At 41.2% G+C, this 22,989-nt stretch overlaps 1 protein-coding gene across 2 annotated transcripts in view; it reads right to left on the bottom strand.

Moving 5' to 3' along the window:
• GSDME (gasdermin E) overlaps window positions 1-22,989 on the bottom strand; it is a 69,962-nt gene that overhangs the window by 28,237 nt on the left and 18,736 nt on the right. For both annotated transcript variants that reach the window (XM_081284646.1, XM_081284647.1), the window contains one exon: window positions 19,282-19,474. In XM_081284646.1, coding sequence (XP_081140772.1) covers window positions 19,282-19,474 — 193 coding nt within the window. The remainder of the gene's footprint in view (window positions 1-19,281; window positions 19,475-22,989) is intronic.

The raw sequence follows: 22,989 nt of genomic DNA, 5'->3' as shown, positions 1-22,989 counted from the left end.
GAATTCATCAATAAAAAGATATAAACCAGGCTGGGGATGCAGCTCAATGACAGAGCACTGCCCAACATGTGCAAGACTCTGGGTTTAGTCACCAGTATCATCAAAAAAAGCAGGGAGAGGGAGACAGAGAAGACAGATTAGGTGGTGAATTAAGAGAAAGAGAGAAACAGAGGGGTGAGGGAGAAAGAAAGAGACCAACTACATGCTTTTTACAAGACACATAGGCTAAAAGTGAAGGATTAGAAAAAGATTTATCATACAAATATAAACCAAAGTGAGCAGAAGATTCATGCTCACATCAGATAAAGCAGGATTTAAATCAAGAACTAAAAAAGAGACAAGAAGGTCATTCAGTATATGTTGATGAAAAGATCAATTCAGCAAGAAGAAAATTGTAACTATATATGCACCCAACATGGAGCCACCCAAATATATAACATAAATAGTAATAGATCTAAAGAGAGTGAGAGGAGAGTGAGAGAGACTCTCTAATACAATAAAAGTTCAACACCCATTTTTCTCAATAGTAGTTCATCCAGACAGAAAATAAAAAAAGAATCTGAGTTGAGCCAAATCACAAGGCAAATGGACGTAAAGGAATGTATAGAATGTTTTCATCCAACAGCAGCAGAATAAAACAACAAATCAACAACAAAAGGCTAGGCAAGGTGGCACATGCCTGTAATCCCAGCAGCTTGGGAGAATGAGGCAGGAGAATCTCAAGTTCAAAGCGAGTCTCAGTAACTTAGCAAAGCCCTAAGCAACTTAGTGAGACCCTGTCTCTAAATAAAATATAAAAAGGGCTGGGAATGTGGTTCAGTGGCCCCTCGGTTCAATCCCCGGTACCAAAACAAACAAAAACAAAAACAACAAAAAGAATGGAGTGCATATAAATACATGACAGTTGAAGAAGACCCTCATAAATGTCCAATGGGCAAATCAATTAAATTAAAAGGGAAATTTTAAAATTCCTAGAAATAAATGAAAATGACAACAGCACAACATATAAAATCAGAAATGAAAAAAAGAAGACATTTCAATTGATATCACAGACATAAAAAAGGATCAAAAGAAACTACTATAAACAATTGTGCTAAAAACAATAAACCCTAAATAACTACATTCCTGAACTCATAAAACCTACCAAAATTTAATTAACAGGAAATAGAAAAATCTAAATAGACCAATAATGAGTAATGACATTAAAGTCTCCCATCTAAAAAAAAGTCCCAGACCTAATGGCCTTACTGCTGAATTCTATAAACATTCAGAGAAAAATGAATTCTAATTATACTTAAACTATTCCCTAATAGTTTAAGTTTATTCCCAGAAATCAAAATGGAAGAAACTCTGCAAAACCCTTTTGAGGCCAACATCACACTGAAACCAAAAACCAAAACAACAAAAAATAAAACTACAGACCCGTATCCTGATAAACACACATGCAAAAATTCTCAAAAGAATATCAGCCAACTGAATTCAACACATCAAAAAGATCACATACCATGACCAAGTTCAATCCATCCCAGGAATGCAAGGATGGTTCAACAAAGGTAAGCCAGTAAGCATAATACCACACATCAGCACAATGAAGGAAAGAAATCATGTGCTCATTTCAACAGGGGCACAAAAAGCATTTGATAGGATTCAGCATCCTTTCATGATGAAAATCCCAACAAATAAGGTTTGAGAGGAACAGTCCTCAAAATACTAAAGGCAATATATTAAAAAACCCATAGCCAATATCATACTGACTGTGGAAAAGTTGGAAGCACTTTCTCCAAGATGGGAAAAATGATTATGATGGTAAAGGCGAGGATGTAGCTCAGTACTAGACCCTAGCAAGTGCAAGGCCCTGAATCTCCAGGGTTTGATCTCCAGTATGTGGAAGAAAGTATTTAATAAAATACTGGAAGTCTAGCAAGAGCAATTAGGCAAATAAAGAAATAAAGAGTCTCCAAATTGGAAAGAAAGAAGTTAAAACTATCCATGTGTGTGGGTGACATGATTTTATACACACACACACACACAAACAAAAAAAAAAAAAAAAAAAAAAAAACCACTAAACATCCAAAAGAAGCAGTTAGAACTGATAAATTCAGTTAAGTTTCAGGATGCAAAAATCAACATACAAAAACAGTAGCATTTTAAAAATACACAAATAATGAAATTGCTAAAAAAAGAAATTAAGAAAGCAATCCCATTTACAATAGCTACAAAAAATTAATTTAACAAAGGAGGTGAAAGATTTCTACAATGAACACTATAAAATACTGATGAAACAAACTAGAGAGGACACAGAAAAATGGAAAGATGTACCCAATTTGTGGATCCAAAGAATCTATATTGTTGAAATGACCACACTGCCCAAAGTGATGTATGGATTTGAAGCCATTCCTATCAAGAAGGTCAGTGATTCTCTTCACAGAAATAGAAAAAAAATAATCTCAATTCCTATGGAACTGCCAATACAATCCTGAGAAAATAAATAATATTGATGGAGGCATCATAACAGCTAACTTCAAAACACTCTACAAAGGTATAGTATCTGAAACAGCATGGTACTGGCATAAAGACATGTGTAGACCTGTGGAATCAAGAACACAGAACTTAATCCACATTTGTATAGCCAACTTATTATTGACAAAGGCACACTGAAGAAAAGACAGTCTTTTCTATAAATGGTGCTGACAAAAATTCCTTATGCATATACAGAAGAATGAAACTGAATCCCTTCCTCTCACTTCATGTCATTGGTGTAGGCCATGATTTTTTATATAGGACTCCAAAGACACAGGTAATAATAGTAAAAAGAGAAAAGAGATTATATCAAACTAAGAAGCTTTTACACAGCAAAGGAAATAACCAATAGAATCAAGAGACGACCTATAAGTGGGAAAAAATATTTGCAAACTAATCACCTGACAAAGGTCAGATATCCAAAATACACAAGGAACTCAAAAAGCTGAACATCATAAAAACAAACATTAAAGAATTAAACAGACACTTCTCAAAAGAAGACATACAACTAGTACATTAAAAAATTTCACAATCCAACTAATCGTAGTTACAATACCTGTTGTCAAAATGACAAAACAAAAAAATTGCAGGCAGGGATATAGAGAAAAGGGAACTCATATACTGTTGGTGAGAATGTAAAATTAGTACAGCCATTTTAGAAACTGATATGGAGATTCCTCAAAAAGCTAAAGAGAACTACCATATGATCTAGCAGTTCCACTACTGGTACATATTCAAAGGAGATGAAACCATTACATGAAAAAAATACTTGCACTCCCTTGTCTATTGTAGTACTGTTCATAACAGCTACAATATAGAATCAACCCAGATGCCCTACAGTGAATGAAAGGAAAAAGAAAATGTGGTCTACATACATAATGGAATACTACCCAGCCATAAAACAGAATGAAATTCTGTCATTTGCAGCAACATGGCTGGAACTGAAAATCATTATGTTAAGTGAAATAAGCCAGAAACAGAAAGACAAACACGTGTTCTCACTCATTTGTGGTAACCAACACACTGAAGAATGGAATGGACTAATGAAGGGTGAGGGGAGGAGGAACAGAAAGAAGTTCACTAAGGGGAATCAAAACTGTGAGCAGAAGAATTACTTTTAATTCTTCTTTAGCAAAGTAGGGTAACTACTGGTTAAAACAACCTACATTTCAGAATGACCAGAAGAGTACAAAATTCCCAACATATCAAAATTGTTAATATTTGAAGAGATGGACATGCCCTTTTCCCTGATTCGATCATCATACACTGTATACATGCACTGAGTTACCACATTAAACCTCATAATGATGTACAAATTAGGTCTCAATAAAAACAAAAAATGAAGAGGCTATACTTTTTCCAGTGTATCGTTTTTGGCACCTTTGTCTAGTATGAGATAACTGTATATATGTGAGTTGGTCCCTGTGTCTTCTCTTTTGTACCATTGGTCTACATGTCTATTTTGGTGCCAATAACATGTTGTTTTTTTGTTCCCATTGCTCTGTAGTATAGTTTAAGGTCTGGTATTGTGATGCCTCCTGCTTCACTTTCCTTGCTAAGGATTTCTTTGGCTGTTGTGGGTCTCTTATTTTTCCAAATGAATTTTACGATTGCTTTTTTAAGTTCTCTGAAGAATGGCACTGGAATGTTAATAGGAATTGTATTAAATCTATATAACCTTTTTGGTAGTATGGCCATTTTGATAACATTAACTCTGCCTATCCCGGAGCATGGGAGATCTTTCCATCTAAGGTTGTCTTCAATTTCCTTTTTTAATGTTCTGTAATTTTCATTGTAGAGGTCTTTTACCTCTAGTCTCTTCAACTAATAGTACTGGGAAAACTGGAAATCCATATATAGCAAAGTGAAATTAAATCTCTATCTCTCACCATGCACAAAACTTAACTCAAAGTGGATCAAGGACCTGGGAATTAGACCAGAGACCCTGCACCTAATGGAAGAAAAAGTAGGCCCAAATCTTCATCATGTCGGATTAGGCCCTGACTTCTTTAACAAGAATCCTAAAGCTCAAGAAATAAAATCAAGAATCAATAAATGGACGAATTCAAACTAAAAAGCTTCTTCTCAACAAAAGAGACAATCATTGAGGTGAAGAGAGAGCCTACAATATGGGAGCAAATTTTTACCACATATACATCAGATAGAGCACTAATCTCCAAGATATATAAAAAAGTGAATACCAAAAAAACAAACAACCCAATCAATAAATGGGCTAAGGAACTGACACTTCTCAGAAGAATAAGATATACAAGCAATCAAAAAATATATGAAAAGGTGTTCAACATCTTTAGTAATTAGAGAAATGCAAATCAAAACTACTGTAAGATTTCATCTCACTCCAGTCAGAATGGCAGTTACAAGAATTCAAGGAATAATAAGTGTTAGAGAGGATGTGGGGAAAAAGGTACACTCATACATTGCTGGTGGGACTGCAAATTGGTGCAACCATTTTGGAAAGCAGTGTGGAGATTCCTCAGAACACTTGGAATGGAACCACCATTTGACCCAGCTATCCCACTCCTCGGTCTGTATCCCAAGGACTTAAAATCAGTATACTATAGTGGCATAACCACATCAATGTTTATTTCAGAAAAATTCACAATAGCTAAATTGTGGAACCAACCTACATGCCCTTCAATAGATAAATGAATAAAGAAACTGTGATACACACACACACACACACACACACACACACAATGGAATATTACTCAACATTAAAAGAGAATAAAATATGGCATTTGCAGGTATATGGATGGAGTTGGAGAATATCATGCTAAGCAAAGTAAGCCAATCCCAAAAAGCTAAAGGCTGAATGTTTTCTCTGATTAGTGCAGGCTGATCTATAATGGGGGGAGGGGAGGCGGCAATGGGAAGAATGGAAGAACTTTGAATTGGGCAAAGCGGGGTGCAGGGAAGGGTTATGGAGGTAGTAAAGATGGTGGAATGAGATGAACATCATTACCCTAGGTACATGTATGATTGCATGAATGGTGCATCTCTACACCATGAACAACCAGAGAATTTAAATGTTGCACTCCATTTGTGTATGATGAATTGAAATGCATTCTGCTGTCATGTACAACTAAGTAGAGCAAATAATTTTTTTTTAAAAACATGATGCACTCTACATACTACTATATGAGAAATTCTGATCTCCTAAGCTACTGCAGCTAATGGGTCTAGAAGGTGGAGCTCAGGGTGGAAATTCAGACATAGGACTCAAGACAAACTGAATAAAACCAAATTTATTACATCTTACAATTTTTCCCACTCCTTTTGGGGAATTTTAAAAATAATTAGTTTTACTTTTGAAAAATAATCATCTAAAAATATATTATCATTCAATTACGTGGAGTTTCTATGCCATTTGTGAGTTTGTTTTAATGTGTTATCTCAGTTCCATCCTCTGAAAATGATTACAATAACCTATGATATATTTCAAAATGACTAAAAAAGTACTGAATACACAATACATAAAACGTTTGAAGAGACAGGAATGCCTGCTATCCTGATTTGACTACCACACACTATACACACATATTGAATTATCATAAAGATATATAAATATTATGCCTCAATTAAAAAAAAGGTAGCTTGGGGCAGCGGTGTACCCCTATAGTCCCAGCAGCTCAGGAGGCTGAAGCAGGAGGATCTCGAGTTCAAAGCCAGCCTCAGCAAAAGCAAGGTGCTAAGCAACTCAGTGAGACCCTGTCGCTAAATAAAATACAAAATAGGGCTGGGGATGTGGCTCGGTGGTTGAGTGCCCCTGAATTCAATCTCCAGTACCAAAAAAAAAAAGTAAAAAAAAAAAGGACCAATATCCATCAGCATACACTATAGAGCAGATGTACATTCAAACCAGTCATTTCTAACATTCTTTTTCTGCTAGTATACAAAGTTCCATCTTCTAGCAGATCATGGGAAATCGATTCGGTTGAGTACAGTTAAGGTGCTGGCTCACGCCCATTTGAACACACACATCAGAAGCAGCATCGCTGGCTACAATCCCTTCATCAAGGCAGAGGAACTACTGGAGTGGGCTGTTAGGACTCAGATCTGACTGCCAGGTTGGAAATTGCTGTACCATTAAGTGCCCTCAACAGAATCCACTAAAACAGAAAAACCTCAGCCTAGACCACCCAAGCTCCATTGCTTAAAATCCCCGCCTCCCTCCAGAACCCATTCCAAACACCAAAAGAGGGGAAGAAAAATGTACCTTCTGCGTCTGACAGGACAGTCCTGGAAGGCTTGCTGGGCACTGCTGAGCGCCCGCAGGATCCCTGAGGGGTCAGCCCCACCTGGGAGCAGGGAGCAGAAAGCAGCTCACTCAGGGACATGGCCATCATGGAGGCTCCAGGTGCCAGGGAGGAGTCACACCCCAACTTATGCAGCCCCAGGGAAATCCTTCACTGGGCCAGAAGGGCAGGCTGCACAGGCAGGCCTTCCCTGCTGTTTCATTGGCAGTAAAGACGTCAAGTCCCTGGGATTCTGTTTCCCAGGTCAGTGCTGCCACCTTTTGGGAGCCAAATGCTGGACAAATCTAACCGTCTCCAGTTAGGAAGAGACCTCATGGGAACAACAGAGAGAGAGAGAATTGTTAGGAAAAACGAATTGAGTTTTTGCAAAACAATCTCTGGAGGGAATTCTTCCCCATCTCTTCTCCTCAGCAACACCATCAGGCCCCAAGCAGCCCCAGGAGGAGTCCAGGTGCTTCCCTGGGAATAATGTCCACTGGTGCAGACCTAGGACAGTTCAAAGGAGTTGGCCCCTGGCTCTGACCTTACTCACCTCAGAGCAGGAATCACCAAGTTGGGAAGGCAATCATATTTCAATATAACTTGTTTATTTTATAATCTTACATGTCTTGTTTGCACTGCTAACAGAGATCAAGGAGTAAAAACCCTGGATTCAGGGTTTCTGAGATGGGGGTAAAAGAAGCTCAGAGAGGTTGAAGACAGTAACAAAACCACACAGTAAAGAAGCCCAGGCTGACCTTCTGCAAGGCCCCAGGTGGCCACTGCAGCCCCACAGCTCTAAGTGACAGCACCCTAGGGCTATGGTAGTAGTTTGAACTTCATCCCTATTAACTCCTGCATTGCTATGTTCTTCTCCACATCTGGCTTCTGGGGCCCATGCCTCAGGCCAGCAGCTAAGCAGGAAGCAGGATTCAGGCTTTTAAGGCATCCATCAGCTCCCCAGGCCCAATCCTAACAAAGCTGCCTCCTTTCCCAGGCTGAGGTTTGCATTTCCATTTTCTCTATTTCTAATGCTTTCACAACCCAAAAGGTAAATTCAACAAAAAAGAAACCCAGAGAAGCTTTTAAAACTCTAAAGATATCCAAAAGGAGAGAAGCAGCTTTGTTTTTCAAAGCATAAATGCATTCTGCAGGGTCCCTCCTGCAGGCACAAGGAGAGAAATTAATTATTAAGGAAAATGAATTGAATTTTTTCAAGGTATGTCTTCTGCTGCAGGCCACCATCCAGTCCTGTTATGCTCTAGACACCGCAGGTAGTTACTGCTGTCACCCTCCTCCACCAATTATAATTATAATATGGCATTGAGTAATTTTCAATAGATTTCTGATCAGGCTCTTCAAAAACAAGGGTCTGTCACAACACAGGGGGAATCAGCTTTGGTGGCATCTGCTGAAGGGAACTCATGCAACTCTAAGAGACCCACGTGATAATCTAGTTCTGAGATGGAGAATAAGATTGCTCTTAGGAACCACCTATGATCCATCCAGCAGTGATGGCTGCCTAGCTGCAGGGAAACACATTCTGAGACTGAGCCTGGGCTGGGAGCAGGGAGGAGAAAGACAGCTGGGATTGACTGGCAATGTCTTCACGGTCACAAGGGGTGGTCCTGAGCACCTGGATCTAATCCAATGTCTCTGCTCACAGATGGAGAATGCAGCCCAGAGGTTACAGACTCCCCTGAACCCCAGGACACATCCATGGCAGGGCCCAAATCAAGACATGTCTCTTCTAACTCCTACATCGGTGCTTTCCCCACTACACTGCTTTAAAAACCAATAAGAGGCAAAGGGACAAATGCATTCTGGGGAAATGCTGCAACATTGCCAGAACTGGTTTCAACATCTGCCCAGGAACTGAGAATGGGATGTTAAAAAGCCAAAAGGAGATGGCCAGCCTACCACTGCAAGAATTACTAACCACAGAAATAGATATGTTTTGACAAGTAAGGCTTTAGTAGTTGAAGGATTTCTTCCAGAGGGTTTTGATTTATCCACTATAGCTGCAGTAAAAAGAGAAGGAAATGGGTGTTCACAGACCAGCTGTAGAATAGAAAAACTAATTCCATGGACATTGCCTGTAAACTCCATGGTGTGGCCCTCCTGACCTTCCTTGATAAACGGCCTCCTCCAGCCTCGCCCCACCAAGCCCCAGACTGTCTGTAAAAATAACTGTCTGTAACTGTCTGTAAAAATCCTGGAATGCAAAAGTTGTTGCCTCTCATCCACTCGTTTGCCCCTCCAAGGAGGTGCTGCTTTCACCCTTTCAAAAACCCGTCAGCTCCTTGACAAGGAAGGGGAAGGAAGCCACACTCAGCCTGCACGTTCCATAGGCAGTGCCCTGCATGTTCTGCTGAGAAGGCACTCCACCTTCTGCACCCCGTGGGCACCCCTGAGCCCACCCGGCTCTGCGCAGGTGCAAGGGAGTATGGGGCAGGAGAGGGGCTGGGGCTGAACCAACCCGTTCGGAGTCTTAACTGCCCTCTGAGCCAATTCTGGTCACTCCAGTTTTCTTATCAAGAATTGAGGAGGAACTCTGGCATTTGAGACCTGAGGAACAATCTACTGGGGGCTCCTGAAAGATTCTTCTCCCTTTTCAAAAGAGTCACAAGAAACAGACCATTTACCTGCCTCTGAACCTTATCTGCAATATAGCCACCATTTAGGGACCAAGAGAACTTAGAGCTATTGGAACAGAGTCAGGTGGAGGATGACACAAAGGTCCATGCAGCCACCAAACTGATCATCTGTCATTAACCCTTTGGTTAGCAGCACTCACCCTACTTCAGGCTGCATTCCAATGTGAGGTTAAAAATGTCCTTTGCAACTAGATACCCTAAGTGGTATGTGAAGTTATTGTCACCCTTATTTCACAGAGGGACGAGAACAGAATTCACAAGCCAATGACCCAAAGGACATAGCTAACAAGGGTGGAAGGAGAATGCCACTTAGCCGACTGGCACCATTCAACCTGAATGGTCTTCCCTCTTCCTCCTGCCTCTCCCTCCTGGGCCTACCTGCAGAAGGCACTTAATGCATGCGAATACAGAAGGCTGTGTTTCTGCCTAATTTCCCTAGGAGGGCTCTTTGAAACTTAGGCAGCTGCCAACTGGCTCCAAGCTACCAACCGTCTCTATTGCAACACTAAAAGAAACTTTCCCACCTGTTTAGCTTCCTGTCACTGTAAAAATTACCCAGTTCAATCAACATAATGGAGTGAAGGTTTTATTTTGGCTCACTGTCTTAGAGGTTTCAAGTCCATGGTTGCTTGGCCCTTTTGCTTTGGGCCTGTCATGGCACTGTACATCATTTGTGGGAATGCGTGGCAGAGGAGCTGTTCACATCCTCACCACAGCCAGCAGCCAGGAAGAAAGAGAGGAAGGGGCCCAGGTCCCAAAGTCCCCTTCAAAGGCACACCCCCAATGACCTGACTTCCTTATCCCAGGCCCTACTTCCTCAAGGTTCTGCCACATTCCAAGAGTGCCACAGGCTGGGGACCAAGCCACTAACACATGAGCCCTGGGAAGACACTTCAGATCTACAGTATCACATATCAGAGATGCTCAACCTGGAAACAGGGACAGGAAATCTCTAGAAACCTCAACTACTGTACTCTGGGATCTCCTTTCCCAATATACAGTAGCCTTCCTTATCTACAGTTTTGCTTTCCACAGTCATCTGAAATCAACTACAGTACAAAAATAGTAAATGGAAAATTCCAGAAATGAAAAATTCGTGAAGTTTCAAATCACACTGTTTTGAGTAGTGTGATGAAATCTCCTGCCAACCTGCCTGGCGTATGAATCATTCTTTGTCCAGTGTATCCTCAGTATATATGCTACCTGCTCATTAGCACTTAGCAGCTAGCTCAGAATAGATCAACGTCATCATCATGAAGTTTATGCTCAAGTAACCCTTATTTTACTTAATGATGGCCCCAAAGTACAGAAGAGTGATGGCTAAAATTCAGATATGCCAAAGAGAAGCCCTGAAGTACTTCCCTTAAGTGAAAAGGGGAAATTTCCCAATAAGGAAAGCAAAAAGATTATGTGCTGAGGTTGCTAAGATCCACAGTAAGATGAATCTATGAAACTGTCTGTGGAATTGTGAAGAAGGAAAAACACTCAAGCTAATTTTTATTGTCAAATCTCAGCCTGCAAAGATTATGACCACAGTACATATAAGTCCTTTATTGATCATCTCACTTCATCTCATCATGATGTTATATTATCTCACATCATCATAAGAAGGGTGAGCACTCTACAGTAAGGTATTCTGAGACACTTCATTCATATAATTTTCATGATAGTATATTGTTATAAGTGTTGTATTTTATTATTAGTTGTTATTAATCTCATACTGTGCCTAATTTATACATTAAACTTTATTATAGGTATGCATAGAATAAAAGAGTATACATAGACTGAGGACTATCCTTGGTTTCTGGCACCCATTGGAGGTCTTGGACCACATCCCCTGCAGTTAAGAGGGGACTACTATAGTGAAAAAGCTTTCCCGGACCCACCCCCTCTTTCTGCTGTGTTGAAGCTGAAGATGACTTCAAGATTGCAAACTGCAGGAAAAATTAAAATTAGAGCATAATGCACATGACTACAAAAGTGACTAGGCCACCCGCACATTGCAACTGCTCCATCTCCAGTCACATTAGTTTCTAACACCTTAATCGCATACAACAATCCAAGGACAGAGACAGGAAAAAAATGACTAAGCAATTATAGATGCTCAACCTTTTAGGCGGGGTAATTAATTAACTGCCACCAGGTGATGAGATTCAGTAAGCCTGAAAGATGATAAACCAAATGAAGCAGATGCAGAGAGGAGAATTCATGCAGCAGCCTTTGGAAATTTTTTTTTCTCTCCAAGCTCTGTGCATAGCAGCTGGAATGGAAAAAATCATGTGCTTTGTGGACCTGGCCTTAAATTCTGAGTCCAGGCAAACTAATTAATTTCTGAATTTCAGGCTCCTCAGATAAAGATAAAGATAAACCAATTACTCTTTCAACCAAGCAGTACTTAGTATGCTGCAGGCACTGTGCCAGAGCCCACGGCAAACAAGAGAGACATATGCCAGAAGTTTTGGCCGAGAATCAGGCAGCTGCAACAGACAGTACCCCATGGTGTTGGTTAGCACCCCAACAGAATTGGGGAATGTGGCTCCTGAAGAATGGAATATTAATCCCAGGGACTGAAGTAGATTCAGGATAATGCCCTGGAGAAACTGAGGGGGTGAGAGATGAGGCTGGAGAGTGAACATGAGGCTTTGTGAAACAGAGGAACATGTTGGACACCATCCTAGGCATAGTTGGGTGTTAGCTGGGAAGTGACATGATCCTACAGGTGGACCTGCAGAGAATCAGTTGGAAAGGGTAAGAGGGTGCAGATAAGAATTGGTTGGTGAAAGAAATAGTCATGAGGCTGGGGCAAGAAGAAAAGGTAAAACCAATCTTCGAGAGCTTGAATCAGCTGTAAGAGACTAGGCATAGGAAAGAAGGCAAGGGGGGAGCCATGTCTGATCCCCAGGTTTTTAGCTAAAGCAGATGGACTTATGCCACACCAACCAGCTTCTCTGCAGGAGTCTGGCAGAGAAGTGCATTAAGTGAAGTGAGAAGTTTAGAGATGGACAGAGTCCCTGTGTCAGACACTATGAACAGCCCAGGTGGAATGCATCCATCTGTTCACCTGAATTCTAACTCCTCACTTGTTCCAACCAACCCAGCCATAGGCACTGGAGCTCATCAATTCTAAGACACATTTTTTTTCCCCACATTTTAACATCAAGATGGTTTTAAACTGATGGGTGACATGGTTTAATGGACAGTGTCCTTTCTCATTGGTACATAAAACAATGGTGCCTCTTAAATAGACTCCATCTTGGATTTGATAATACATGATGATGCTGTTTATCAGTCTTAGAAGAAAACAGTACTTCATTGTCTCTCCTTAGGACTTAAGTTCTACCTAATTCTAAAGACTTGAAGTAGCCTTTATAAGTAAGGCTCACAGGACAAAGACATAAACCTGGGAACAAATATTAGAAAGTGTCCCCAGCACGTCCATCTCTCAGCCAAGGGGGTTACCAGTAGATCATGTTTACATGATCTACAGAAGGAACAACAGAGGGCCAGACAGGCTTCTAGGAGTTCACCGTCCCAATAGTTAAACCTAAGGGCAAGAGACAAAAATAATTCAGGGGAAAAAATGGTAATAGTTTGACTGAATTCCAGATAGCACAGAGATGGGTTTGGCCTGCAGGTCTCAGGAAAGACCTCTTTTAAAGAATAGTTTGATGGGGTCTTGAGAGCTTCGTAGGTGTGCTTCCCATAAGGCATGTGGTAACCAAGACAAAGCTCCTGAAGGTCATATAGATATTGGTCAAGGGCTCCCTACATCTTGACTTAAGAATTGAAGAAGAATCTGCTACAAATAAAATATGGATCAATAAGAGCTTGTGTGTTTTCCAATGGTTCTATGACACAGCTACATAGCTGGGTCAGCCTGTCAAAAGCCATCTATGGACTATGTATGGACTAAATCGGCACAGAAGCCTACTGAATAGGAAAATCTGGTATTTGAGAACTTCCAGTGGCAATCCCACTGAGTAAGATCACCCAGATGCATGTGAATTTCTATTCGGCTTCTGCCCAGTCCCACACAACCTCACAGAGATGGGTGTAGCCTGCCAAGATGCTAATCAATCTATGAATGCAAGACATCATGAAGCAAGATTCTACCCTTGAAATCCTATCCCTGCCTTTGATGATCTCCCTTAAATAAAGTCGGAGCCATTTTTTAACTGTTAAGTCCAAACTTTTGTGTGGGCTGGATCTATCAGACGTTCTGCACTTAAAACTATTTTTTCTAACTGTGACTTTTATTTCTTTACTAATTATTCCAGACAGTAATTTTCTCAGGCAACTTATCCCCTCCTGACCAAAAAAATGACCCCAGCCACGCTCTTGCTGCCTCGAGGTATTAGCCCTCATTTGGGAAGAGCACAGTAAGGACAGACCACCCTCCCACTGGCACTGAAGGTCATTAGTCACTCCACGGTGGAGTTCAGAACACAGACCATGAAGTTGCCTGTATCTTCCATGAAGAGCTGGAAGAGAAGGACATCAGAAATGCCACAAGTCAGAAACTCTGAACACCTCGAATCATCTCATTTCTGAGTGCCTCTCCCAGCCTCAGCATGCCAAGTCAACTCGTTCCTTTGGAGAGCTCTCACCTGCCTGGGCTGGCAGGCAGGCTTCAGACTGACAGCGCTGCTCCACTCAACCACCATTAGTGAGAACATGCTGCACGCCAGGCACCACTCTGCATGCTGTTTAGATTCTCTCATCAGTGAAATCCTGGGCAATGAAGGCAGAAAAAGATGGGTCCTAGGCATTGGTTTAAAGAAAAAGATGCCATATTATATTACTCATGATACTATTCCTTAGATTTTGTTTCCACAACCTATTTTTTTTTATTTCAAAAAATTAGGCTAAAGTTTACCACTCTACAATCAGTCAAAAAAAAAAAAAGAAAGAAAAGAAAAGAAAATCCCTGCACCCACTAACACCAAGAGCATAGAAAGCATTTCCAGCCTCATCGGCTCCTAGACCTTGGGATACCTTCACCTGCTTCATTCTCATTTACAGGCTGCCCCTCTAGGAAAAATGAAGCAAAAAAAAAAAAAAAAAAAAAGAATAAATGAAGGGAGCTGATTCAGGAAACTCTCATTTTGCAAGTGCATGTGGACAGAAGTCTTTAAATTGTTAGGCACAAACTCTCCATGAAAAATAATAATGCCAGGCCTGGGTACAGCACAAGGACAAATGGGATGATTTTCAAACCCTCCACTGGCCACGGGGAAACTCATTAAGTAGAAAAGGAGACCAGTTCAAATTTTGCTGCATATTTGTTTTTCAAGAAAGACATGAGCTCTCACAACCCCTCCCCTTGAAAATGTCCTAAATAAAATAAGAGCTACTGGTGTATGCAAACGGTACTCCTGAGAGCTACTGCAATGCCTTTAAAAAGGTCAAATAGCTACAATAAAGAATAGCAATTTATTTTCTTTCAGTGCTAGGATTGCACTCAGGGCTGCTTTTTGCATGCCAGCCAAGCCCTCTGTCACTGAGCTATAGCCCCAATCAAGAGTAGCAATTAAAAAAAAAATGTGTAAAGTTTGAAGAATGTGGAGGGATTTAAATATAATAGGACTCAAGAGTAAATTTTAAATATTTTAAAATAGTTGTGAAGATTTATCTGTGTCACACCATTGCTTTGCAATATATCAGTTTCATATAATTAATTTGGATTTCCTCATGAAGAACCCAACTTCTAATTACTAAGTACACACAGACAAAGGTAATCTGCTTTACCAAAATGTGCTTTACAATGTAGTAAACATCAGAAGTGGGATGTGTCTTTCTGGCTGATAGCACCTAATCCCCACGTAGTCAGGTGCCTTTGCTGGAAAACAGCTGGAAGCAAAGCCCAGAGCCCAAGGGGAAGGAACAGGTGTGTTCACTGCAGGTTCCATTTGCTTCTAAGTACTTAACCAAGAGGAAACCTTCACACACTGTCTGGTCCAACTATCTCACCTACAGCTGGGGAAGCTGAGGACAAGGGCTGATTGACTTACCAAATCCACAAAAGTTATTTCTCAGGAATAAACTTCTCCAGACCCCAAGAGATTAGAAGCAACAAACCCGTGGCAAAAGGTGGGGTGGGTTGTGGTTGTTATACTTTAGGCAATGACAAATGGCAGCTCAGGATGGAAGACAGGCAGAAAAACCACAGAGTTTATTACACAATAATATTGACATTAAGACTAAAAATTAATTCTAGTCATTAGCAGAAGGCTCTATAAGTTGATTTTTCTCCATTAAAAAGGAGGACATAAGACACTTATTGTTAAAAAGTTATTATTAAATTGTAGTATAAAGGTGTATTAAGAATTATAAAGCAAAAAATTATGAGTGTAATGCACTCCACTATTGTCATGTAAAAAAAAAAAAAAGAAGGAGGGGCTGTGGTTGTGGCTCAGCAGTTGAGTGCTTGCCTTACACAAGTGAGGCACTGGGTTCAATCCTCAACACCATATAAACATAAATAAACAAAATAAAAGTATTGTGTCCATCTACAATTAAAAAAAATACTTAAAAATAATTCTTTTTTAAAAAAAGAAGGAAAATATGTATACATCTTAGATTTCTTTCCACTAAGAATTTTTAAGATAAACCTAGAGGGCCCATTCAAAGGCTCCAAGTATCAGAAGGCTAATTGCCATGGAATGCCTTTGTGCCCAACAATGCTAGATAAATGCCATTTATACACATGATTATTTTTTCTAGGATAGATTAAGTTTATTTTTGAGATGCACATACATTTCACAGATGATAAATCCAATACTTTGATTTCTAAGGGCTAAAATAACCTGCATACAGATGACAACTTATCTAAATGACCAGAAATAAAAATGACTGACTGCAAATAAGCCCTCAGGAACATACAGTACTTAAGCATCACTAATCACCACTCCCAAGGCCACATGTGTGTCAACAGCACCTTATCTATGCTGATGATGTTGTAAGAGTCCAAAGACAGGCAGATGACATGGATAAGAATTTATTACTCCCGTGTGAAATAACAATAATGCTAGCTTTACCAATGACCATCTCAGGACTGGGAGAGTTGTACCTTCCCTCTCTCTCCCCCTTTCTGTCCCCTCCCTTCCTGGGCAGCTCACCTTTAGCTCTTAGCAACATAACAAGGAAGAGACAACTCTGTGATAAGATACCTCTTGCATTCCTAGGACTTAAATTTATTTTATGTTTTATAGTTTTTTTATTTTGTGGTATTGGGGATTGAATCTAGGGCCTTGTGCATGCTAAGCCTTGTGCTCTACCACTGAGCTACACCTAGCCCATGATATTTATTCTTTATTATGCTCCCAAGGCCTCCACTTTCTGGGCCATCCCTTCTCCTATCATCTCTACAATTAATAGGATTCTCAGAGTCTTCCCAGGTGATCTTATCCCAGTGTCCAGGCCCCTCCAGGTGAGCAGGCCTAGCTACTCCCATGTGTCTGTTCAGGATAGGACATATCTATGTCCCCCACCAGGAAGCCTCACAGGGGACTCAGATTCACAACACTGCCTTTACATTCATGCTCCAATTTAACTACTTGAATCTCTGCCAATTTCTTTTCTTCACAGTCAGTTCAATCACGTTTGAGAGGAAAGAACAGATGATTTGAAGCCAGGAAATCCTGGGTGGAAACCTAACTCCAGCACTCAAATTGAACTCTATGCCTAGGAACAAATTTCATCCTCTTGGGCCTCAGTTCACTAATGTATAAAAAAAGACAGATATGCAGAGGAAAAGAAACGATGGGTATAAACTGCCTGGCACATAGTAGGTGCTCTTTTTCTTCCCTGACTCTCTGTCCCCCCCCCCCCCCACAACTGTTGGCTTTAGTTTCTTTCTCTCCAGAATGTTTTCTTGCATCCGTATCAGAGACCCCACCCCCACGTGCTTCCTGCTGGCAATAGCTTCTATACCTGAATCCTGAAGAGTGTTTTAAAATGTGCGTCAGGAAATGTGACTAGAGAGCATTGCCCAACTGCGGTTCTTGAAATAGAAATAACAAGACTGCAAAATCTAGCTTAAGGGGGGCTGTGTGAAGACGGAGGGAGCCAAGAGAAACCCTGGACTCCCCCAATCTTTCTCTTCTCCTTCTCCTGTCGACAGTGTCACCAGATTTAGTAACAGAAAATACAAAGTGCCCAGTTACGTTTTAATTTCAGATAAACAAATGATTTTCTAGTATGTCCTAATATGGCACAGAGAAGGAAAATGCCTCTGCAATCAAGAAAAGGAAGTAAGAAAGAAAATAAAAATCGCGACTGTCAGAGATGAATGTGCCTTCCACCTGGTGCCACCAGAGAGCTTAAAGTTCTTCCACCAAAAGGGGTTGCCCAGTGGAGTCCCAACTCCATGGAGTCATGGAGTCCCAGAAAGACCATTGAACGTGGGCAGTTACTGGACAGGTACAGTTTTTTAAGACTTCAGCTGCCCGTCTGTACAAAATCCACCCACCAAATGCTATTGATAAGTGTGTTTTATGGTATATTTTATTCACTAATATTTAAACATAATTTTGTTCAATGAGCACATATTTTATATTTCAACCTAAGAACACTGGAAAAGAGGAGATAAGGCAGCCATAGTTAGATACAAGTGAGTTTTCTCTTAATTCATTTGGATTTGAATTTTCTATCATAAGAGGGGGAAAAAAGGTGATAAAATTACACATGAAAATGAACATATGGTACTGTATAAACTGAAATATCATCTCAATTGGGTTATTGCAATAACTTCCCAATTGGATTCCTGGCTTCTTCCTATCCACCCTTTTCTCAAACCAGTAGCCAGAATGACCCTTGTTAAAAAAAAAAAAAAAAAAAAAAAAAAAAGAGTCAGATCATGTCATTTCCTTGCTCAGAATCCTCCAGGGGCTTTCTAGCTCACTCTGTGAGACAGTCAAAGTCTTTCCAATAGCCTTTGGGGTCTTGCAGGACGTGGCTCTCCTCTAGTCTTCCTGGGTCTTCCCTGGCTCTCTTGGCTTCAGCTACCCTGGCCACTGCCCATGACATCCTTGCCCAGGACATTCCATGCTCATTCTGTCCCCTCCTTCAGGGCTTTGTCTCATGCCAGCTTCTCTGAATGCCATCTCTGGCCACCACTCTGAGCACATCCTATCTCCGCTCTCTGCTATATTTGCCTCCAGTTCGCTGATCTCATCAACTGATGAGATGCCTGTGTTATTTAGCTATGCATTTTGAGTTATGTCGTTTGTGTCTCTCCCCACTAGAATGCCTGGCGGAAATGATGGCATCTAGTTCACTACAGCATCCTTAGCATGGACAACAGCACATGGCACATACAATGCACTCAATCAAATTATTAAATGTTGAATAAAAATAAAGTAAAAATAACGATGAGCTGCCATAAGATAAAGGGTATTTACTGAAAGATAAATGAATAAATATAGGGTTTTCTTTAAGAAAAGAAAATATTTCATCCCTGAAGTCCCTTGCTTGCTCTCATGTTTTCCTTATTAGAACAATAAAAAGAACCAGAGAAGGTTCATCATTTTTCTGCTTCTGATATTAATATTCAAGATGCAGGACAGAGCTTTTACACTGTATAGCATTTTCTAAATCATAAGATTGGGAGAAAGGACCATTTGCTGAAATAACGTCCTTTTAAAGTGCTTTCCAGGTCTCTACCCTCAGGCTAAGAACAGTCAAGAAATTCTAAAATGAAGAATGTGCTCCATATGAAGTTTCAGCACAATGGGCATCCAATAAACATTTGTTGGTTAGAAAAGTTCGCATTTCTCACCCTTTTAACTGAGCAACCTTTAAATGTGAGATGTGTCAAAATCCAAAATGCCAAACCAATTTCTCATTACCTCTCGGCCGCGTCTCTGATGAGCTGCTGCAGGTCCACCTCCTGCTTCCTCAGGGTTCCAAAGGAGGACTGACTCTCCACCAGGCCTTTGCCTCCAATGTTCAGCTTGACCTTCCCCAGAATGGTTTCAATGGTCCCACTCACATGGTTTTCAAACTTGCCCTCGTATTTCACAAAGTCAGACTCCACGACCACTGCAATGAATGGAGAAGAAAAATCAGAAGACGAAAAAGCCGCTTGTGTCTCACCTAGCTTCCAACCCTGCCCAGACCCTTGGGAAACATGCTGCTGGCATCCAAATGGAAAGCCAGCACTATGTTTTATGTAAGAGCAAAAGAAATGGAGCCACCACGACTGTGTGTGACCAGGAGCATGTCTGGAATTGCCTAGGCTCCCTGGGTGCTAATTTTTAGTCTTTTCAATCCCAATGTAAGTATAGGAAAGTGCACAAAAAGCATCAGTGCAGTTCAGCAAATCATTTTCAAGTAATATTTCTTTAACCACAGTTGTGGTTTGTATACAGTGTCATCCAAAAACTCCTTGTTAAGTGAGGAATGTTCCAAGGTGAAATGATTGGATTATGAGAACTGTAACCTTATTAAAATAGAAATTGGTACCAAAAGTGGGGTCATTGCTGTGACTAACCTGGCCATGTGGTTCAGAAGCTTTGGGAATGGCTTGCAGGAGAAATTTGAAAATGCAGGCTAGAGAAGCCTTAGAATTGTGTAAGGAGAGGTTAATGGGCAATTCTGGTGGGAGCTCAGAAGACCAGAATCTTGATAGGAAAGTAGACTCTGCTTATAAGGTTTCAGAGGAAAATGAGGACTCTATTAGTAACTGGACTAGAGATCATTCATGTTACATTCTGGCAAAGAAGTTGTCTACCCATTGCCCATGTCCTGAGATTTTTGGTGAGGCTGAGTTTAAAGGTGATGGACTAATTAATCTGATAGAGGAAAGTTCCAGGCAGCATAGCATTCAGTCAGTGGCCTGGATTTTGCTGGCAGCTTTTATCCAGGTTTACTATAAGAATCAGGAACAGTAAGTAGAGTTGAAGGGGACTAAGAAAGGTAGGCTTTTTGAAGAGATCATATCTTCAAAAGAAATGCTAAGTACTTTGCACAGAGGAAACTGGGAAGATACCTCAAGGGCATCTCAGGAATTTGCAAGATCACCTCCACTTCCAGGTCAAAACGGAAAATTCCTTTGAGAAGAGATCATGGGAACACCCTGCTTCCATAGCAGAGCCTAGGAAGTTATTTCACCAGATTCAGCTGCCCAAGCATTCAGAGGTTGCCGCAGCTCTGGTTCCAGGGGGACCAAATATGTACAAGCTGACAGCAGACCTTGGTGTCATCCACAAGATGCTGGTTCTGCAAGAATGCAAGATACTAAAGTTCAGGGGTCATGGAGGTCACAGTCACTAAGATTTCAAAGGAAAGGCTGGGAGGCCAGGTAAAGTATAGCAGGCTGCCCCTGAGACAGGATGCATGGAGCTTTGAAAGTGAAGCCAAAACTGAAATGGAGACCACAAGAATTAAAAATGTCAGCAACATGGACTGTTTACCACAGTTGCTGGCTGCAGAGGAGCCAGGCTAAAAGAGAGGCCCTGTGCCCGGCAACCAGCAAGGCCAAAGGGGTATACTGCCCACACCCTTTGGAGAGCCCATCTCAAAGCTACGTGCCAATTGATGTTGTACACAGAGTTAGCACACCTGTTTGCCCAGCTGGGTTTGAGTCTTGCTTTGGCCTTATCACTTCTTTCTATGCCCCTATTCTTCCCTTTTGGAATAAAAATATTGGATTGTTTTATTTTTACAGGGGCTCACAGCCAAGAGTTTGCCTCGAGTCTCAGATGAGACATTGGACTGGGACTTTTGGGCAATACTGGAACTCTCAAGGCTATGGGACTCTTACAGATGGACTAAATGCATTTCGCATTGTGAGATGGATATGAGCTTGGGCGACGAGGGGTAGAATTCATGGTTTGGATATAAGGTGTGACCCAAAAGTTAATGTAGTAATGTCCACACGTGATTGAATTGTGAGAGTTATAACCTTAAGAGTCCATCCTAATTTGAATGGACTGGATGGTAACTGTAGGTCAGTAGCTGGAATAGGTGAGTCACTGGGGGTGTGCCCTAAAGGAGTTCATCTTCCCTGCAGCCTCTTCCCCTTTCCCCACCTGTGCTTTCTGACTGCTTCCCTCTGCACACACTTCTGCCCTGAAGTGTGCCTCGCCTTGGGCCCAAAGCATTGCAACCAGCTGACATGGACTGAGACATCTGAAACCATGAGCCCCCAAAAACGTTTCCTCCACATTGTTCATGTTGGATATTTTGGTCACAGCAACACAAACCTAACTAATCAAACACTATCCAGTAAAGAAACAGAGGATTTTAAATGTGTGGTTTACAAGAGTAAACTGAAAAGGAATGGCAGGTGGAAGACACCTAAGCCCTCATCATAATTGCACCCCACCCCCTAGAGGAGTGCCTCAGCATCTGGCAGGTCAGCCATCTGGATCTGTCCTTGGTCAAATTGCCTTCCCATCCACCAGTCTTGGAGAACATTCCCTGTCCCTCATTATCTTCCCCAATCAGATAATTTTCTTCCCATGTTTACATTTTCCCATCTGTCCTCTAGCCATTCTTTATCATGCAATTCCTTATCACTGTCCTCCTTATAAAGTCAGCTGGACACGCCCAACCCCTCAATCACCATCCAGAAGCTCCAAGATTCTCTCCCTTCTTCTTTCCTGGTTTCCCAGATGCTAAGGAATCTGCCACCACTACTGGTATCCCTCCTTCAATCATGTCAACTGGCAATTGCTGTTCCTCATCTGGCCATATCCAGTGATTGCTATCAGAGATCCTTAAAGGTCTACCCTTCTTATCTGAACTCTAAAGATAAATATCTGATGATCTCATATGTGAACTAGAGCTTCCTCTTGTCTCCAACCTTCTACTGTTCTCCTGTGTGTGTGTGTGTGTGTGTGTGTGTGTGTGTAAGTGCGTGCACTGGAGATGAACACAGGGCCTTGGGCATTCTAATCGCACACTCTACTACTGATATCACTAAGCTACACTGCAACCTCTGTTCCCATTTTTAATCGAAACAGGTACTACCATAAAATAGTCTCCATCATCACATGTAAGGATAAATTAAGAACCTGCTAGGAGCTGAGCATGGTGGTGCACGCATATAATCCCCCTGGCTTGGGAGGCTGAGCAGGAGGATTGCGAGTTCAAAGCCAGCCTCAGCAACTTAGTGAGACCCTGAGCATCTTAGTAAAATCCTCTCTCTCAAAATAAAAAATAAAAAGGCCTGAGGATGTGGCTCAGTGGTTAAGTGCCCCTGGGTTCAATCCCCAGTGGAAAAAAAAAAAAAAAAAGAGCCTGCTACGAACTTCACAGTTAGACTTTTCCATTTCTCTGATCCAAGGTTCTATTGGGCTCCTAGGTATCCTTCACAAGGGATTAAAACCCTTGTGAATCCATACACACACAAACATACACACACACACAGCCTCAACAGCTGCATTTCTTTCACACCAGTCAAGAAAACCCACTCCTTACCCAGGGTTGATAAGTCATCACCATTCATTATTTTTGCAATTTACAAAAAAGAGCATAATTTTCCATACCACCACCCCAAATAAGAAGTCTATGAAAATGCTCTCAATCCAAAGCCTTTCCTAGTTAACATC

This window comes from Spermophilus citellus (assembly GCF_964194105.1).
Source record: "Spermophilus citellus genome assembly, chromosome: 3".
Taxonomy (NCBI): Eukaryota; Metazoa; Chordata; class Mammalia; order Rodentia; family Sciuridae; genus Spermophilus; species Spermophilus citellus.
Note: the sequence above shows the minus strand (reverse complement) of the source record. Positions and strands in the feature narration are given on the sequence as shown.